At 41.0% G+C, this 19,657-nt stretch overlaps 1 protein-coding gene across 2 annotated transcripts in view; it reads left to right on the forward strand.

Moving 5' to 3' along the window:
- The window catches only part of XPR1 (xenotropic and polytropic retrovirus receptor 1), a 100,680-nt gene that overhangs the window by 57,484 nt on the left and 23,539 nt on the right, over positions 1-19,657 (forward strand). For both annotated transcript variants that reach the window (XM_088674862.1, XM_035124297.3), the window contains 7 exons: positions 3,047-3,196; positions 3,478-3,561; positions 4,998-5,079; positions 10,371-10,558; positions 12,291-12,467; positions 14,604-14,769; positions 15,244-15,438. In XM_088674862.1, the coding sequence (XP_088530988.1) occupies positions 3,047-3,196; positions 3,478-3,561; positions 4,998-5,079; positions 10,371-10,558; positions 12,291-12,467; positions 14,604-14,769; positions 15,244-15,438 (1,042 nt within the window). The remainder of the gene's footprint in view (positions 1-3,046; positions 3,197-3,477; positions 3,562-4,997; positions 5,080-10,370; positions 10,559-12,290; positions 12,468-14,603; positions 14,770-15,243; positions 15,439-19,657) is intronic.

Genomic DNA, 19,657 nt, shown 5'->3' on the forward strand with positions numbered 1-19,657 from the left:
TGTCACTTTGACTTTATAAAATAAGATGAAAATGGGGTCCTGCCTTGTGGCTTATAATCTAAATGTGGATAGTAGACAGCAGAATTTGTTACTGACACTGAAACACAGGGATAGTCAATGTGGTGCCCTTTTGATATGGTTGAACTCCCACTCCCCAGCCAGTTTGGCGAATGGTCAGGGATAATGGAAGTTGTAGTCCTACAATATCTGGGGGGAACACCTGGGCTACCAAATGGCTTTTTAGAATTGAGTCACTTAGACAGCATGCCAAACCATGGTTTGGTGCTATATAAACAGCCCTATGACTGCTCCCACAACCACCTCAGTCTGCTCTCATTTCTTCTCTTTCTGAAATGTTTAAGATTGATATTCTCTCTGTTGAACTCTTTATTTCAATTGGAGTGCAATTGGAGTAAAAAGACACTTGCAAGAATTCAAATACAAATGATGATTTAACAATAGCTTCACAATAGGTTTCACAATAGCATCAGATTTTGTGACATGTAAAAAAGCTATAATTACTCCCACATCAAGCAAAATTATTTGTCACAGAGAAATCTATGGCCAAAACCATTATTTTGCTTCCATTTTAGTTTTATGAAACAAGTCACAACTGCCCCAAGGGAGGGAAATGCTGGGTTCCTTCAAGAGAAAGTAATTAAGGTTTCTCATTGGCAGTAATATAGATCATTAACGCATTGGCTTCCTGTTCCCATATCCCTGTCCTTCCTTTCCATATTACGAAGCTCCAATATTAAATCACTCCAGGCATAATTAAATTGGAAACCATTTCAGCTGAACTGAAATCTTATAACCTCTCCCATAGGCACGGTATTCTGCTGTTCTTTGTTTGCTTTCAAATTTGGTCTTGAATTTGTGTGGCTGCATTAAATGGAATAATTTTTTCAGCATAATTATTACCAATCTATGGATGCATGGTTAAAATAAAACTTTTATACAACAGAGTATATATACATATACAGACAGAAAGAGAGTGGGGAGAGAAATATGCCAAGGCGTAAAAGCTATGTAGTGGTGCATCTTTGTGCCTTTTAGCAGTTCAGCTCAGTTTCGGATACTACAAGAACACGAACTTGTTGACAGCTGTCTGTCTTGAGAGATAATGGTGTGCACCTCAAGGTGAAGTCAAACTGCTGTGTTAGCTGCACCAAAGTGACTTCCTCAGGGCACAAGCCTGGGCAGTGTGTATGGAGATCCTGGACTGCCCACACAACAAGACCCCACTCTCAGCTTCACTGGCACCACCTTGGCTGCAGGAGTTGCCAGAAGGAGGCATGCAAGAATCCTTAGCCTTTCCTTCTTCCGAAGATATCCTGTAAGGCAGCAGATGTTTAGGATCATAGTTTTCCTTCTCCTAGATGGGCTACCTTTCCACATGGACAAGCCCCACCTGCCACTCACATCCCTCCACAGCATGTTCAGAAACTGCCTTCTTGACTGTTGGACCCATTATTGGTCTCGTTTGCTCAGTCCATCGGAGTCTGTCTTTGCATGCAGGGCAAGTCCATAACTCACTGAGAGTTTGAGAACCATCAAATAACTTTGCCTGGTTTAGTTGGCCAGTTGAAGCAGTTTCCTAGGATGTGGCTGCTATCGTATGCTGACAGCGTCTAGGAGCCACAGCTGAGAGCTGAGTGCAGGGTGGAGACCAAAGCTGGACATACTAACCCAGAAGTAACATAATGTGTTCTCCACTAGAGGTACTACTGGGCCTCTAACACCCCTGAGCATGAACTAAACAAGATATACATATCCTTAGTATTTAGTCTTGCATTTGCCTTTTCTCAATGCCAGCTGTTCTAAATGTCCTTTGACTTGGAAGACTGAATTTGTAAACCATGCTTTTTTTTTTTGCTAAATTAAACAAAAACAACTGGTTCAGGTTTAATTAAGCATTGAATAAGCTATACAAGGATGTGTCGCTATGTAATCTTATTTTTAGTCTCTGGTGTTTATAATTTTCAGCCACAATCCAAGTAAAGAAATCTTCAATAAACAGTCTTGATATATTTGGCAGCAGATAGTGAAGAGGGCAAAAGCCACAGTTACCTTCTAGTTTTTAGAAATACCCATGCTCTGCAGTAGAGCATATTTGGATGCCTGAAATTTGGAGTGGCTTTCCCATTAAAAGCCATATGAGACTCTCTGCTTATTTGGGGGTATATGTTGAAGATATTAAGATGTACACCCCAAAACAGAACTGTGTGACACAAACATTCCAGAGGACATGTAGAAACAAGCAGAGTAAGTGGCATTTTACTGAGTCATACCGTTAGTTTATCCAGTTGGAGGTGCCAGGAATTTATCCTGAAAGGTTCTACATGCAGAGCAGATGCTCTACCACTGCACTGTGGTCCTTTGATATATGATACAGGTACACTCTTCAGCGAGCTGGGAGTAAATGCTTGTTTGCAAACCCTGGTTTGTTTTCCATGTAATATGTTGAACAGCCCATGGTAACCAAGGCCAACCCTTCTGGATTAAAGGGTTTCTGGAGAACAGGGTTTGGCCTTCAGGCAAACATGATTATTCTAATTTACCAGAGAAATTTTATTAGGCAACCTAATATAGGTTGTAGCCAAAGATTACTTTTAATTTAAAAACATGATGTACACGATGGCGTGTTTGAACTACTGTTTTGCTTATGATGACAACCCCAATGGGCATTAATGGATATTTCTTTTAAAGCTAATTTCTTAAGAATTAGCAAAATAAACACTCCTTCACAATTTCTGCCTAGCTTATTATCTGGATGGTCTTTAATTTCATTCTGTTACTGAGTGTAGACTCCTTTTGATGTCAATAAATGAAAAGACTTGCTTCCTACAACAGGGCAGAATATTAAATTTAACTGCATTTGTTATTTTTGCCAAGCTTCAGTCTGTACAAACTGTGACATTTAAATGCTTTCCCCCCTCCTCCAAGAAGATTGATTCACTTTTCCTGTTATCTGATCTCTAATCAAAGTTAATGTTGTAAAGATTGAAAGAAAATAATGTGGTGGTGGATTTTTCTATATCTTTAGAACCTAAACTTCACAGGATTCCGTAAAATCCTCAAGAAACATGACAAGATCCTGGAGACCCCCCGAGGTGCAGATTGGAGAGTCGCACACGTTGAAGTGGCACCATTTTATACCTGCAAAAAAATCAACCAGCTCATCTCTGAAACAGAGGTAGAGTACATTGGCCTGTTTGTTTCGCCTGTCCTCAGACAAAATTAGCTCGGGTATTGCTAGTGTTTCTATCTTCTCGAAATGCTGCTAACCAGCTTATGGTAACAATGTGGTATATCTGAATAAATTGAAGAACTGGTACCTTTAAATGTGTCCTGCTGTTGTGATCGTTGATAGCAACTGAGTTATTGAGCGTGTTTTCCTTCTGCCAAGCATCTTTTAATGGACAGGTCTTGAATTAAGGCATGACTGATTATTTATTTATTTATTTGGTTCTTTAGACAGTGGTGACTAACGAATTGGAAGATGGAGACCGACAGAAAGCCATGAAGCGATTACGTGTCCCACCACTGGGAGCTGCACAGGTGATGAAAGATTAGCTGGGTTTAAGAGTGGCTGGGGAGGCCTGGCCAGATGAGTGGGGTATAAGATAATAATAATAATAATTAATAATAATAATAATAATTAATAATAATAATAATAATAATAAAAACAGCAGCAGCAGCAACAACAGCATTTTAGCCTTTTGGTGTGACAGAGCGAATTGAGCATATGCAGTTATAAGAACTGGCATGGGCAAAATCTTCCATTTCCACTTCTGTATTTCTGATTTTGGCTTCAGAGGACAATGCAGCTATTAGTGTATCATGGGAGAGTAAAGTGTCCCCAAATCAAGAGAAAGTTGCATGTGGTTTTAAAGCCTGGAAGCTTTTTATCTGACCTTCGTGTGCTCTCCAGTTTCAAGGACGGATTTTGTTTTGCATTCTTGCTGCTTATTTTCATGCAAGCTCACAAGTTAAAGCAAAGAGCTCGATAACTCCCACCAGCATGAAGCGTACCAGAGGCCTTGATGGAGCTGTCTCCTAATTTGACACGTCACTCATTCTAAGACACAGACAAAAGGCTCATTTGGGCTGGTGTCAGTACCTGGCATACTTGGGCAATGGCTGGGTGCATAGGGGTTAATGTCTTGCCAGAGCACCACCAACATTCCCCCCAGCTTTTCTGCAGTGGGCTCTCCAGTGACATGGGAACTGCCCCTAGCAGCACTGCAGTGACCAGTCACCCACTCCCATCAGTGACACCCCAAGATTGGAGGGGGGCGGCTCCCATCACACCCGTCTTCCAACACTGCATAGACTTCTGCTAGTCTACGCTGGTCCCTGCAGCGCCGGGAGACACTGCACAGGCCTGTGTGGCTTCACGCCAGGCGCGTCAGTCCCCGCGGTGTCTCCCAACACCGCGCAGGCCGGTTTAGCCTTCCACAACATTGTACCGGTCCCCCTCAGTATTGGGGAGGAGCCCTTCAAACAAATATGGGGGCGCGAAAGACACCTCTGCCCCCTTGAGTTGGCACGCCTGCCTCCCAGCAAGGTAGGTGCTTAGTTCTGGGGAGCCACCTTGTTTCATCTTCTACAATGCCTGGAGTCTACCATCGGATGCCTGACATTGCATTATAAAGATAAAACATGGTGCCTGCTCAGCACCAATCAGAGCTTCGTACACTTGTGTGGATCCGTCCCTATGCTGTTTTATGTCAGAGAACGAAAGGTAGTGATTGAACAAATGAGTGTGTGTTTCTTGATCCTTCATCTCTCGCTCAAGTTGACAGTATGGAATCTGTCTTAAAACCAAACCAAACCAAGAGGAGTTTAGAGTTATAAATTCTGAGATACTATTGATTTTGTCAGGATTTTTCCAATCTTTTTTTTTATAAAAAAACAGCAACCCAACAACGCAGTTTAATTTAGCTGACAAGAATATGATTTTGTTTAAACCAACTTTCTGTTTGTATCTGCAGCCTGCACCAGCATGGACTACCTTTAGGGTCGGGTTATTCTGTGGAATATTCATCGTGTTGAACGTTACAGTCATCATTTCAGGTTAGTCATCCTACACGGGTGGATTTGGATGACCTAATCATGAGGTGATTAATTTCACCATAAGTGAACGTTGTTTATTATTTGATGCAGCTTCACCTTCTGGCAAAGCTTTCTGTTCTTGTGATTACTAGGATTATTGGGACTGCTAGGAACTATTAGGAACCATATCAGATTGCTGTGGATCGTGCTCTGTTGGACAGTGGGGAGAGACATCGACAAAAGACAGAAATCTTGGGGGAGGGGGGGGGTCTTCTGTATAGTTTAGTTTGCTTTCCAAAATTCACAGGAAATTGCTTGTCTTCAGGTACTTTTCACCAAATTCTTTAAGTTGAAATATTCTCATTATTCCACATATTTTGTGCAAATTGGGCCCAGTATCACATTTTTATCAGTGCCATTTTAACATGGCTTGAAATGTCTATCTAAATCAGGCATCCCTGGACTGCGGCCCTCCAGATGTTTTGGCCTACAACTCCCATGATCCCTAGCTAACAGGACCAGTGGTCAGGGATGATGGGAATTGTAGTCCAAAACATCTGGAGGGCCGAAGTTTGGGGGTGCCGGATCTAAATGATTCACTGAATATGCTAATATGCATCTTGTAGTTTTTTTGTATAGTACCTCCTGGTTTTCAGGCACTTTAATGTAAATATATAACAATCAGTTTTTAATCTCTTTTAATCAGTTTTAATCCAATATATTCAATACCCCATTCCATACTTGTTCCTCTGTATTTTGTAATCAAAAATTTCTATTTTCCCTTTGTATGTTAGTCAGTCGCCTTGTAAAACATGCGCTCATTGATCTTTTCATATCATGTAGCTCTTGTTAGTTCTGGATGTATTTAGAACCATCTGTGTATTTGTGAATTAATTTGCATAGTTGAAACTTCAAAGAATACTTTAAGCCAGGCTTCCCCAAACTAAGGCCCATGGGCCGGATGCAGCCCGCGAGGCTCATTTCTGCAGCCCCCAGCAACCCCCGCCACCCGCTCTCACCGGCGCGGCGTAGCTGCCCACTTCCAGGTCGCCGGAGCATCGGGAATAGCTTGTGCGCATGCGCAAGCATCATTTCCGGCACACTTCCGGGCCGGAGGAGGCCCATGTGCATGTGCACAAGCTATTTCCGGTGTTCAAGTGACCCGGAGGTGCGCTGGAAATCGCGTGTGCACACGTGTATGGACGCGCGCCCCCGCACTCTCTGGCCCGCAGCACGATAGGCGCTGGCGGCACCGGCCCTCGGCGAGGTAAGTTTGGGGAACCCTGCTTCAAGCGTTCAGAAAGGGTTTGTATCCCAAATGAGGCTTGCAGTGGCATAATCCTCACAATCAAACATTAATACTAAAAATGATTTTAAAGTTACACATACAATTTATGTGAGAAAGCAGGCATTGATTGCAAAGACCAATCGCTCCGGGTTATATATTGCCATATGCCTCTCTTCCTCGAAACCCTCTCAGTCTGCCTGAGTCCTTTGTCAAGGATTACTAGTTAAAGGTGGATCTGGGGACTGCAGGGTTTTCACTTGAGCTTACCCGAAATGAGCTCAACAACTTTTTTATGCCGGGGCTCAACTCTGGAATTGCTAACTAACTTTTAAATAGTGCCTTTGATCACGTGTAGAATACTTTCGCATAACCAATTAACATTGTTTGAAAGTCTACAGATGGGGCAAGGTCTCAGTTTTTGCATGGTGCCTATTATAGTAATAGGGCACCTTTTATAAGTAATAAATATTCAGGATAATGAAGAGCAACAGATGCCAGAGCGGGGGATGCAATTAGACACACTTTGCCCAACAATCCTTACATTCAGAAGTTGTTTTCTTTTCTCTAAGTTCTAGAAACAGTGATTTAAAGTATGGAGTGGGTTGGAGGAACGTTAAATTTGTGCTCCCAGATCCTCTTTTTCCTACAGGTACCAGACCTGGTAGCATATGAAATAATATAAATAGTCTCTCAAACAGAGCATGTATATCAGTTCTCTAATATGAAATCTTTTTTCTAAAAATCTTGCAGGGAAGAGGGGGGTTGCTTGGGTTCTGGAGAAGTAGCTACCTGTCCTGCATGTCTTGCCAGTTAGTTTCATTGGACGACTCCAAATTCTGAGAGGGAGAAAAAATTATTTTCTTCACAATATGCTTAATTGTATCAGCCTCTTATGCCCCTCAGCTTTTTTCCTACTCAAAAAAGCCCCAGACATTGTAACCTTTCCTCGCAGTGAAAGGTTCTTCAACCAATTGATCATTTTGCTTGCTCATTTTTGCACTACTACTTTATTTTATTTGTTTATTACATGTATACTCCACCTTTCTTGCAAGAAATTCAAGGTGGTATACGTTTTTATCCTCACAACAATCTTCACTTTTCCAACTTTTTTTGACATTTATTTACCTGTTTTACAAAACAAAAAATAAAAAGAAATTCCTTCCAGTAGCACCTTAGAGACCAACTAAGTTTGTCATAGGTATGAGCTTTCGTGTACATGCACAAACTGTAATATAATGTTGGCCTCTCTGCAATTATATAAGGATATTATGATCCTGGGAGATTTGTTTTCAGTTCCTTTCCTAATAATTCATAAATTTACATTTTTTCCCCAAAGGTATCACACAGTTCATTTTCATTAAATTGTCCAGCATCTCTTTCTTGGCCAGGCATTGCCAGTTCTTACTCCATCAATGGATATGTGAAGTTGGGAAATGTTATTCCCTAAGTAGCATCGCTTAATACTTACATTGAGCCATATTTAGTATTTTAAAGCCCACTTGCCCAGTTTGGAATTCATAATAAAATATGCTTTTACCACCTTGAGTAATGGGTGCCTGCAAACATGGTCACTTCACTGCACATCCCTAACTCCAGATTTACTTATGTACAGGTTAAAAAAATACTAGTCCCAGTACAAATTCCTGAGGGTTTCCATTTAATACTCTACCTATTGTGAAAACTGCCCAATTCATTCCCACTCTGTTTCCTATTCTATAGCCAATGACTGATCCATAATGGCTTTCCTCTTATTCCATGACTGTTAAGTTTACTTGGAGTTTTGGGTGGGGAATACTGTCAATCCCTCTTTGGAAGTTCAAGTATGTCTGTTAGATACTGATTGATCCTCCCAAAGAAACTGAGAAGGTTTGTGAGACAGGATTTCCCCAGGGCAGTCTTGAGCAGGTCGCGCGCCCTGGTGCTGAGGGGCGGAGATCGCTCCGGCGCCCCTGCCCTCGCAGGGCGCAGCATGGCTTCCGCGCGGCTTTGACGCGCAGCGCCCTACCTACCAGCCTGGCGCCCCGCACCACCGGGACTCTACCTAGAGCCGGCCTTGGATTTCCGTTTGCAGAAGTCATGCTAATTCTTCTTCAGCAAGACTTGTTTCCTTACATATTTTGGGTGATTATTTCCACCAATACTCCAATAAGTTATTAAGTTAGCTAACCAACCAATAATTTTGTGGATCTCTCCTTAAAAATTAGGATTACATTGATTACTTTCCAGAGGTGAATTTTTAAGTACACTATACTGTTTTTATTAGAAAACCAACCATTTGTCATTTGAGTTCTTTCAGAATTATTGGGCAGATGTCATCTAGGTCTGTCAACTTACTTGTAATTTGTTGAAAAGCTCTAGAGCATCATCTTATGTAGCTTCTGTTTGATTTAGTTTTTCATTTGCCCTTCTGGGGTGGGGTGCGGAATCAATTTAGGTGTAAAATAGGGTTTCTCAACTTTCTAGAAAAGATTGTAGCATTTTGTAACTGTGCCAGAGAAGCTCTTTATAAGAGTCTGAAGTGTGCTGAATTCTTTTTGTACTTAATTGCTACCATGCTTACTATGCTCGTATTTAGCATTCTGAACAGTTCTTATCTCTTCATCCTTTTGATGTCTGGAATAATGTTCATTTGTCTCTCAATAACTCATCCTTTATGCTGCTTGGCAAGGTAGATCTCAAAATCAGATGAACAGTTTTTCTCACTGTTTTTTTTTAAATTTTACAACTGAAGAGATAACATTAAAGTGCTTCAAGGAACAACTGATACTGGCCATGAGAAATCCAAATCACACAAAATTAATCCAATTTATTAGAAGCCCTCTCACTTATGCATTTTTCTTATTTTTTTTAAGGGAAATGGAAGAATATAAATATGGTTTTACAGAAGCTCAAAGAGCAATAAAGAGAAGGGGAAAGGAGGAGGGGAAGCAGAGATTAGGGGCTGAAGGTGTAGGAAAAGAAATTATCTTTGGGGGGCCATTTACATATGCAAATGTTCACAGTACATACTGTGTTTCTCCAAAAATAAGACACCGTCTTATATTTATTTTTCCTCAAAAAAAAAAAAACACCACTATGACTTATTTTCAGGGGATGTCTTATTTTTTTCTTCCTCCTCCTGCCGCAGCTGGCATATTACTGTGTCTTATTTTCGGGGCATGGCTTATATTCCTTGAATGCTTAAAAATCCTGCTACGGCTTATTTTATGGCTACGGCTTATTTTCGGAGAAACAGGGTAGGAGCAAATCAAGCAGGGAAAAGCAGACCCAATCAGGATAATTAAGCTTCCTACATAGGCCAGGACATGCAGCTCCTTTCAAAAGCAAGTGTTTTCTTCCAGTTAGCAAATTGCTTGTTTGACTGGTTGTAGACATCTGATAACTCTGCTCCACTTCCACTTTGTGCCCTGCCTTCCACATACATTGTGATGAAAGGGCCATGAGCCCCAGAAATGCATTCAACCTTGCTGTGTTAGTATAGGTTCTGCATTTGGGGATGAGCACTTTCTGCATATGCCTCATTCCCAGTGAGTCAATCTTGTAGGACCTTATCAAGAACATTTTGAGCCCAGGCTGTTTGGGAATCTTAACCAACTATAGTATTTAAAACAGGAACTACTGACTTGAGTAGATCCCTCTTTATTTTCTAAAATAAATCTGTCCATGGCCTCCCTTTTTAGCCTTGTACAAACTTCTCCATAGCTTCCTCCTTTTGTAAGTCTCGTGTGACAAAAGCTGTTAATTTCAACTTGCTTAAGTTTCTGCAGGTATGCCCATTGAATGTACTTTATCCCAGAATGGGGGTTTTCTGGGCCCAAAATTTCAGATGTCCTAATTTTAGGCATAGTATTTGGGCAGTGGGTTCTGATCAGTCATTAGGTGGTGTGGTGTCATGCACAGCCTTCTACTGAAATTTTAAGTCCAGATGAGGAGTGTGGTTTTTTTTGCGAGGGAGCAGAAAATTGACTGTCTCCCATGAGTGGTCCATTCTGCACATGCTTGACTGGAATCTTCTCCTTGACAGGTGTGATTTTTCTGAAAGCATTGAACGTGTGGCCACTCATAAGAATCTACCGAGGTGGCTTTCTCCTGATAGAATTCCTCTTTCTCCTTGGGATTAACACATACGGCTGGAGGCAAGCTGGTGTGAATCATGTCCTCATCTTTGAGCTCAACCCTCGCAGTAATTTGTCCCATCAACATCTCTTTGAGGTAAGTAGTACAATAGGGTGTTGGAGCACCCTAATTAGTAGTAGATGTTGTCATCCCCTTTGCCGTTGTTTGACCGTACTGATATATCATCTTCAAAACGGATTACCTCTCCAGTGTCAATTTTCACAGGACACTTGGTCAGGAATATAGTTAGGTAGATTATTCTTGAACTTGATTACGAATGCAGGCAACTTTTAGTTCTTCAGATACTGCCCTAATTGTAAAGCTTTTACCATCCAAATAGAAAATACATTATCCAGCAGGAGGCTGCAGGAAATCCATTGTCTCTTTTCTGCATCAGGGGATAATGCTTTTAAATCCCAAGCATGCTTTTTCAAGGTAGTCTGTGGTGAATTTCATTGTGACAAGGTTGGCTGCTGCGAGAATAGGTTGCTGAATTAACCTTGGCCCTGAATCTTTTGTTAACAACCCTGTAGCATTATCAATTGCTGTTGTAGCCCAATGTGAATACAGTGGTACCTCTACTTACGAATGTTTCTACTTACGAACGGAGCTCCGTCCACCATCTTGGATGCGGTTAAGATAGGATTTTTTTCTACTTACGAATTTTTAGATAGGGTTGCTTCTACTTACGAATTTTTTCTCCCAATGCATTCCTATGGGATTCGACTTACAGATTTTTTCGACTTACAAATGTGCGTTCGGAACGCATTAAATTCGTAGGTAGAGGTACCACTGTATAACAACCCCTGCAGTATAGGGGTTCTATACCCCATTTTTGGATGGAGATCTGTGCTGAGTGCCAGCCCTACATTGTAGTCTCAGACAATCAGCTGAGGTTGGTTTGAATTCCCTGTCAAAAACATACAATACATATCGGGTTGCAGCAAAGGTCAAGCTTCTGAAATTTCCCACTCTTACCTCCTTCCCGGTCAAATCAAGCACTCAGTTGCATACAAAAGCTTCATGCTTTGCTGATTTGCATGCAGACTGATAGCTCTTTTAAATATTAAAACATGAAACTGGAAATGCACATAAAGTAAGATTAGGGTCTCCTGCCTTCGATGCCAACTTTTGTTTTTTCAGCCCCCTCAGCTACAGACTCTGTTAACGTGCACACCAGGGATACATTGCTGGTTATACAGTAATAGAGAACTTGATTCTCCAAATGCCATTATTTGTGTAGCTAAGATGGCACCACTCACACACATGAAGGAGATACCAGCAGACTTGTATCTAAGGTAGAAAACCCCCTAATAACAGCCCAGTGAGGACTGAGCATACTCAGTAGGTATGAAGAGGGAGAATTGAATGAACTAGCCAGAATCTTGCAGTGAAACATTCTGTTATGGGTTCTAATTGTCTGTTTTCTATTATCCCAAGTGGCAAAAATGGGGCTATGCTTAACAGCACCTTGCAGCTCCATGTCTAGCAATATTTCTACTGGTAATTATTATTTGAATAAAAATACGGTACAGTATTTAGATATCTGAATCTTACATGTGTACAAAACAATATAATTTCATGTGCTTTAAAAGTTATACATAATACACTTTGTGTAGTTTAACTAGTCAGGTAACTGAGGTTTGATGAGTTGCACACTTTATATATATATATATATATATAAAAAACACCATTTATTTTTCTATGGCTTAAAAATATCTGGAATCTTCACCTTTATGAAAATATAGTGCAGGACAGATAGTTCAGATTTGAGAATATATTGCTGTTTTGCAAATGAATTGTTTGTGTTTTTATTTCATCTGCCTAGGTTGCTGGATTTCTTGGGACATTGTGGTGCCTGAGTCTGCTGGCATGTATATATGGTCACCCCTATATTCCTATGCAGGCAAACCCACTTATATTGTATGGATTTATGTTGCTGTTTCTCATAAACCCTACCAAAACCTTCTACTACAAATCCCGTTTTTGGCTTCTCAAACTCTTGGTAAGCTGAGACATGCTCAAAACCCATAAAATAACACATTGTTTCTCCACTGTAAAAACAGCAGTGACTCAGTGCTGTTGTTCATGTGTGGCAAGAGTCACCTGTCCTACTTATCAACAGGGGTACTTGCACAAAATGCTTGTTAAACATGATTGAGGGCCTCACTGTGTGTGCAAATGTTTGTGCAAATGAGCAAAAGGTTAAGTTGGCATGATATCCTTGGAATAGTGGTCACTGCTGATACCATAACATTCTCTTTTGCAAGTAAAAATTAAAACTTTTGCGATATAACAGTCCTGCAATCATTATTGAAATAGTAATTCCAGGTATCAGCTAATTAAAGTTTCAGGTTGAAGCTAAAGGTTCTTCTTGTATGAGGAATATTGTACAAACTCTTCAGTAGAAAATGCTGGCGATTTTGATAGTTTTAAAATTATTTAAAGTGTCTGTTTGCACTTGTATGGCCCTATAGTCACACATCCTAGTGACTGTTATGAAATTGCACTTGCAGACTCTTGCCTTGGTAATAAAAACAGAACCGTTCTGTCGTGTTTTCACAGGTCTGAAGCTGTAGCGTTGAACCTTGGTCACGTAACAACAGTGGCAATTAATTTCTCAGCTTATTTGTATATGTTACTATGTTCTATGTGTACTAGAGGTTGGGGGATTTTTAGCAACTGTTTTTCCTCGCAGCTGCTATGGGCACAGCGGTTTCTAGCCCACTCGTGCTCTCGCGTCATCTTCTTGTTTCCCATAGAATGGGACAGGGCATTTGCTCCTGATGCTCTTGGCATGAGAATTCGTGAGAGGTGTCGGAACCAAAAGATATCCAGTAGCTTCTCACAGAGCCTCATTCAGAAGCTCCTTCCTAAATTTTCCAGTGGTTTCTTACTGCCAAGCAGTTGCGCTTAGGAAAGCAGCCTAATCTGGTTTTGTCTGTGCAAATTAACACTTAAGCCATGTTCAGATGACTGTCTGTAGATGCATAAGTGATTCCTTATGATTGGGTGCACACTTTTCCCTTGCCCTTCCTCTGCTCAAGCTTTAGTACCCAAACCCCGGTGTGCATTAAACTGGAGTTCCCTGTTCGGTTTGAATTCAGGGAACTCTTGAGTTTATGTCACTATCCTTGTTCGTTAGCTGAAATTAAGCTCAAGCTACACTGTTTGGTCATAATGTGGAATTCTGAGTTAACGTAAGCCAAAATCTGGATATCAAACACATCCTGTGGCAGAACACAGATCTGCTGCTTTAAGAAGTTGTGGACAATTGGTCGTACGCAGCCTTAGTCTGCAATAAGTGTGTCATGCACACAAATGGGTGTTTTTCATGAAAATTTGCACTTGCTGAGTTGAGTTCTGCACTACTGTTGATACTAGTTAGCTCGAATGTGGCGGGGATCTAAATGACGATGATCTTATTGGTTACACATTTGCCAAATGTGTTAGTCTTTTGTTAGGAAATCAACAAGGTGTTGATTGTAACATGTCTGAATCTTCAACAATGCAAACATTCTTCTGTATCCCCTGCTTGTTTGTGTTGTGTACAACTGAGCATCAAGACTAGATAATCTGGATGTTGCCCTTTTAGTGTTTTGTTGTTATAACTAAGCAGGCAGGAAGAGTTGTAATCTAAGGTAAATGGAGCATGAAATGGTCTAGCTTGAGAGGCGCATAGCTGATTTCAGACCTTGAGGGGGAAATGGGCAGAGATTGAGAAAAATCTGTTTTTACTATTAGTTCAAATTCCCTCCAGCCATCATGGTTGAAGAAGTGTCTGACAGCAAACATTTCTATTGTTTCCTACAAGTTTCCTACATTTGGTATATTTGTAGGCAAGATATTCAACAATATTTCACTATTTACATCACTCACCTTACAAAAAATATGTGATGTTATTACCAATTTTATTACCAATTGCCAACACTGTACAGCTGCATTTATCCAAAAACTGTATGATGACCAAATATCAGGAACATATAATAAACAAAGGATTTACATAGTTAAACTGCCACAGATCTGTCCTATAATGCTGGATAATTTGATCATTTCTATAGAAGAGAACATGCTATCATTTTCTGTAAATATGTTTTGTGGTGACTAAATGTGTATGACACTTTTTCTTTTTCTTTTGCAGTTTCGGGTGTTCACTGCCCCCTTCCATAAGGTGGGCTTTGCAGATTTCTGGCTGGCCGACCAGCTTAATAGTCTGGCTATGATACTTATGGACCTTGAATACATGATTTGTTTCTATAGCTTTGAGCTCCAGTGGGCAGCCAATGATGCATTGCTGGCAGATCCAGGTATGTCAATGAGAAGGGAGCTTCATTAACGGCCATGTGCAGGCAAATTTAGGCTTATTTGCTCAATGGAAAACCATAACAAATATAGGCATTTGGCATGCAGTCAAAAAAAAAACACCACACATCAACTTGGTGTGTGGGAATGGTGTTTGTCTACAGCACCTAAATAGGAATTTAAAGTTCATAGGAAAGTGCTTATGATATGCTAGGTTTTAAGGTCCAGTTCAGGGTGGTGGTGTGGTTGAATTGTTGGTGGTGTGTTTGCTTCATTTGTTTGCTAAGTTTCCATGCCATGACTTCACGTGATAAGGCATTTATATGAAATGCCCTGGACTGGAGAAGCATTAGATGAATAAAGTTGGGCCATTGCTTGAACCACAAAGCTACTTTCTTTGGATAAAATGATACAATTTCAAGAGGAAACTACAGGACATATTTTGCCTTGCATTTAGAAGCTTGTCTTTATTTTTGCAGTTGGTCAGATCTGCAACACCTATGCCTATGGAGTGCGAGCAGTTGTCCAGTGCATTCCTGCGTGGTTGAGATTCGTCCAGTGCCTGCGCCGATACCGTGACACCAAGCGGGCCTTTCCCCACCTTGTTAATGCTGGCAAATACTCCACAACCTTCTTTATGGTGACATTTGCAGCCCTTTACTACACTCATAAAGGTACTGGTTTGAGAACCTTTGCTGGTCAGTTTGATTCTTCTACTTTAAACACCAACAGTGTATATTTATGGGACATAGAGGAGAAACCATTGCAGAATTCAGGGGGTACAGGTTAAGACTCAGTCATAGCTTCTGAGGAAATAGTTCACTTGCCTTTCAATTCCCCCCCCCAATTCCACTATGGACTGTGTTTCAACTTGAGCAAGGCTCAATAAAATCAAGTTAGTTCTTCATGCCCACCATTTAAAACAGTTGTATTTATTTCTGTATAGTCGGGGTACTACAATTTCTCTCTTCCCAAAAATAAAAAAATTCCTTCAGTAGCGCCAAATTATCTCTTCCCAAATTACTATTTATACAAGACTGTGGTTACTTTACAGATGCTTAATAAGGTCCATACTCCCAAGAAGTTTGCAATCAAAGTTTTAACAACGGAGAAACTGAGGGAGGAAAGAGATGTGGGTAGCAGCAGATGAACATGAGTAAATGCAGTTAAATTTCTTTAAAATAGGAATCATAAAATGAATTCTAAATCTGTTAAACCTGCATGTTGGTCCCAGAAGAGAATTATTTGTTTCTCATTAACAATTAAGATCATACCAGAAGCAATTCTGTTGAATTCAATGGAATTCAGGAAAGTAGGGTTAGGGTAGCAGCCTATATGGAATTTATATTTTTGCAGTCTGCACCATCTTAAGCATCTCAGGGAAACTTGTAAACCATCATTGCCTTTTCCTAGATTTAGGAAAATTTGTGAGGGTAAATAATGATGGTTGCAAAACATTTCCTATCAAGGTAGGAAAAGATCACTCCCCTCAGATGTTTTTGCTGTGAACAAAAATGGTTTAGATGCTAGATATTGGGGAAAAATAACAATGGTTCAAGACTATGTTTTGTAATTAACCGCCTTTTGAGGATGGGCGTTGACAGTGCTGGATAAAACTGAAAAGCGACCATAATCGTATGAGTATTGAGAAATGTTCCCAGTGCTTCCAGGTGTAATTTTTACTCAGAATGATGGGCAATTGCTTCCAAGCCATTAATCTGCAGATTGAGGTATCTGAACCAACATGTTTCCACATCTCCGTGGAAACCACAGTGATTTGCTTTTGCTGTTCTTGCAGAAGAATAAGGCTTTTTCTTCCTTGTGCTTTAGGCACTCACAGTGCTTGTCTTTGTTCTTTTCCCCTCAACTCCCATATGAGTCAAGAGATTTCAGACTGTCTTTAAAACACATGCTGATTTATCCACACGTGGGCAAAAGTGCATGTTTTGAGTAATCTGCATACTTGTAGGTACAACAAAAGCAGAATTTGAGCTGCAGAATCTCAACTTTGAAAAATAGCCCTCCAGTAAGCTTCTTACTTACTGGGACGCGGGTGGCGCTGTGGGTTAAACCACAGAGCCTAGGGCTTGCCGATCAGAAGGTCGGCAGTTTGAATCCCCGTGACGGGGTGAGCTCCTGTTGTCGGTCCCAGCTCCTGCCAACCTAGCAGTTCGAAAGCACGTCAAAGTGCAAGTAGGTAAATAGGTACCACTCCGGCGGGAAGGTAAACGGTGTTTCCGTGCGCTGCTCTGGTTCTTCTTCTGGAGGGCTTGTCTGGGGAAGGGCAAGCTGACAAGTTTTGGCTTTAGCACTTGAACCTTGGTTATGGAGTCTTTCCCACTCATACATGTGCACAGCACATTTATTTAGGGTGTGCACATGGATAATTATTTATTTCAACAGAGGAAGGAAAGGGAGTGGTAACGACAAGACAAACAAATAAGTAGGTAAAGAGGCAAAAAACTAACAATATGGACCACAATAAGAGTGGTCAAGAAGTCAAAACAGGAGATTTTCCTGCAGAGAAAAATGCACATGCTACGCTGACTAGAAGCAGGACAGATTTGGAGTGTGGAATGGCTTCTCCCTCTTCCTTACTTACATGCCACAAAAGTAGCCCCTTGCTCCCAACTCTCTCTCTCTCTCCACATAAGTGACAAATAGCTCATAGCAACTGAGGGAGTTGGGTTGCTGCACCATACACTCTTTCTTACCATGATCCCTGGTGGGGTTTTTTTAACATTAGGGTCTGCCTGGACAAACCCCGTGTGCATGCCTATGTTCACATTTAAAAATGTTTTGTCTTGTTCTCACTGTGCACCAAAGTGACAAAGAGCGCATTGAAGTCCTTCCCTGATTGGATGCTAGAACTGTTAGTCACAGAACTTCCTCCTCCTCCTTTACTGGTGTTTTCCTTGTTTAAAGAACTTGGTTGGTTACCAAAAATGGTCGAACTGGTTAGAAATCCTCCCAAGGCTCTGAAATGGTTCCAGTGCTTGAGCTTCTCCACCCCAGACCCTACTCTGTACCACAATTGTTTAAGCAGGTAATAATGCCGAAACATTCTGATCATAATAAAATCAAGACTGTTTGCCTCATCTTCATGAAGTCTCGCACACAGTGTCTAAATGATGTTCACTTTTTATGAAGGTTGATTAAGAAGTAGCAGAGAGAGATCCACAGGTATAAAAACAACTGGAAGTGGTAAAGTGTTATTTTAGGGTAACATCAGAGGCTGTTTCTGAAGTTCTTAACCTTCCATTGTTCTGATTTTGAAACGATGCTATCATTTTGGATGTTTAAATTTCTATTTTCTTAGCATTGCAGTGTCGCAAAAGACGGGTTTATACAACAAACTATGTGGCATTTAATATTCTGTGACTGACACGGTTTCACAATGTATTTTTGTACAGATTTTGCATTGTTACCTGAAAAAATATTCAGTTGGCTGCCGTTTCATACTTTTTCAACTTAGGCTTCTCAAAGCCTTTGGGATAAATGTTAGGTCTAATATTTGCCTGAAATAAATTTCATCAAAATTGGTTAAGCTGTGGCTTTAACAGCTAGTTATGCTGATGATAAGGAGATGTTTTTTGGTCACTCTTCAAAGTTAGATTCCTTGTCTTCAGCGGGTCAAAACATATCAGGACTCAAAAACAAACACATTTCCCTTAAGAAGTCTCATAAGTTGAGGCTTCCGGTTGACCACGCCATCTTGCTCAGACGGGGGTCCGCACAGCGGAGCGGACCTCGGCGCTTCAGAGGTGGAGGGAATCGTTCCAGCGAAACGAAACCTCCTTAAAAGCCCCAAATCGTGCTTTTTGGGGACAGATTTTGCCTGGCGGCGCCAAAAGCGGGCTCTCTCCTCCCCGGATCGGCTTTGTTTAAGCCCCCGAGAGCGAGGAGGTGAACCGCGGCGGACAGGCTGACATTGCTGCTCTGAGAGTGCGAAGCTGCGAGTCTGGGAAGTGGAGGTGGCCAATTCTTCAAAGAACATTCAGCAAATGAATAGACTGTGAGTAATTTGGATTCTTTGGAATGTAAATTAAGGCAACAATTTGGACCTGGGAGAGAGGGGAAAAGAGGAAGCCACGGTAACATAAGAGACAGTAAACAGAAACCCGAAGCCGTAAACAGAAGATTTTAACTTAAAAGGATTCCTCAAAGGCATCAAAGAGAATCTCCCCTAAATGCAGGGTAAAAGGGGAGAGAGACTGTTGTGATTGCCCTGCAGAATGAAGTTAAGACTAAGAAAGACCTTTCTTTTTCTCGGGAGCCGGCAGCCCAGAAAACCCAGTGAGCTGACCAGGATTTATAGTTAAATTTTATTTCTATCTTTATCTCTGGACTTTTTGGAAATTTTTTTTTGGTTTATATGCTTTTGAAATGTGAGTTCGAACTTTATTTTTAAGAATGCAGCCAGCTTGTTAAAATGGAGTCGAGAAAATAGACTGCGATCATATTCCACCCCATGTGACAAGTTTTGACCTTGACAGGACTGAACTATGTCAACAAGAAGGTACCCGCCTGAGTTTCAGCGGACTGTTTTGACCTTAATGTGGGAAGCAAGAATAGAACTATGTCAAGAGGAGACACAACGGCTAGTGTTACAGCAACAATTCCAGATTGTGATGACAGAATATGATTTCCTAGAAGATGAAGCTTTTGAAACTGAAGAAGATGAATGTGAGAATGACAATGATGACGACTGTGATGATTTAACACAAAATGAAGCCCATCACGAAAAAAATGATGATTTTACTCTACAAAAAGTTGGATGGAGTGCCTCCCCTTCGAGGGGGGCACGACTGGACTTACTGGAACTCCAGAATGACCACAGGGAAGAAGGAAAAATTAAGCAGAGAAGAGAAGAAGCTCAGGGGTCTGATATGG

This window comes from Zootoca vivipara, chromosome 7, assembly GCF_965207765.1.
Source record: "Zootoca vivipara chromosome 7, rZooViv2.hap1.1, whole genome shotgun sequence".
Classification (NCBI taxonomy): domain Eukaryota; kingdom Metazoa; phylum Chordata; class Lepidosauria; order Squamata; family Lacertidae; genus Zootoca; species Zootoca vivipara.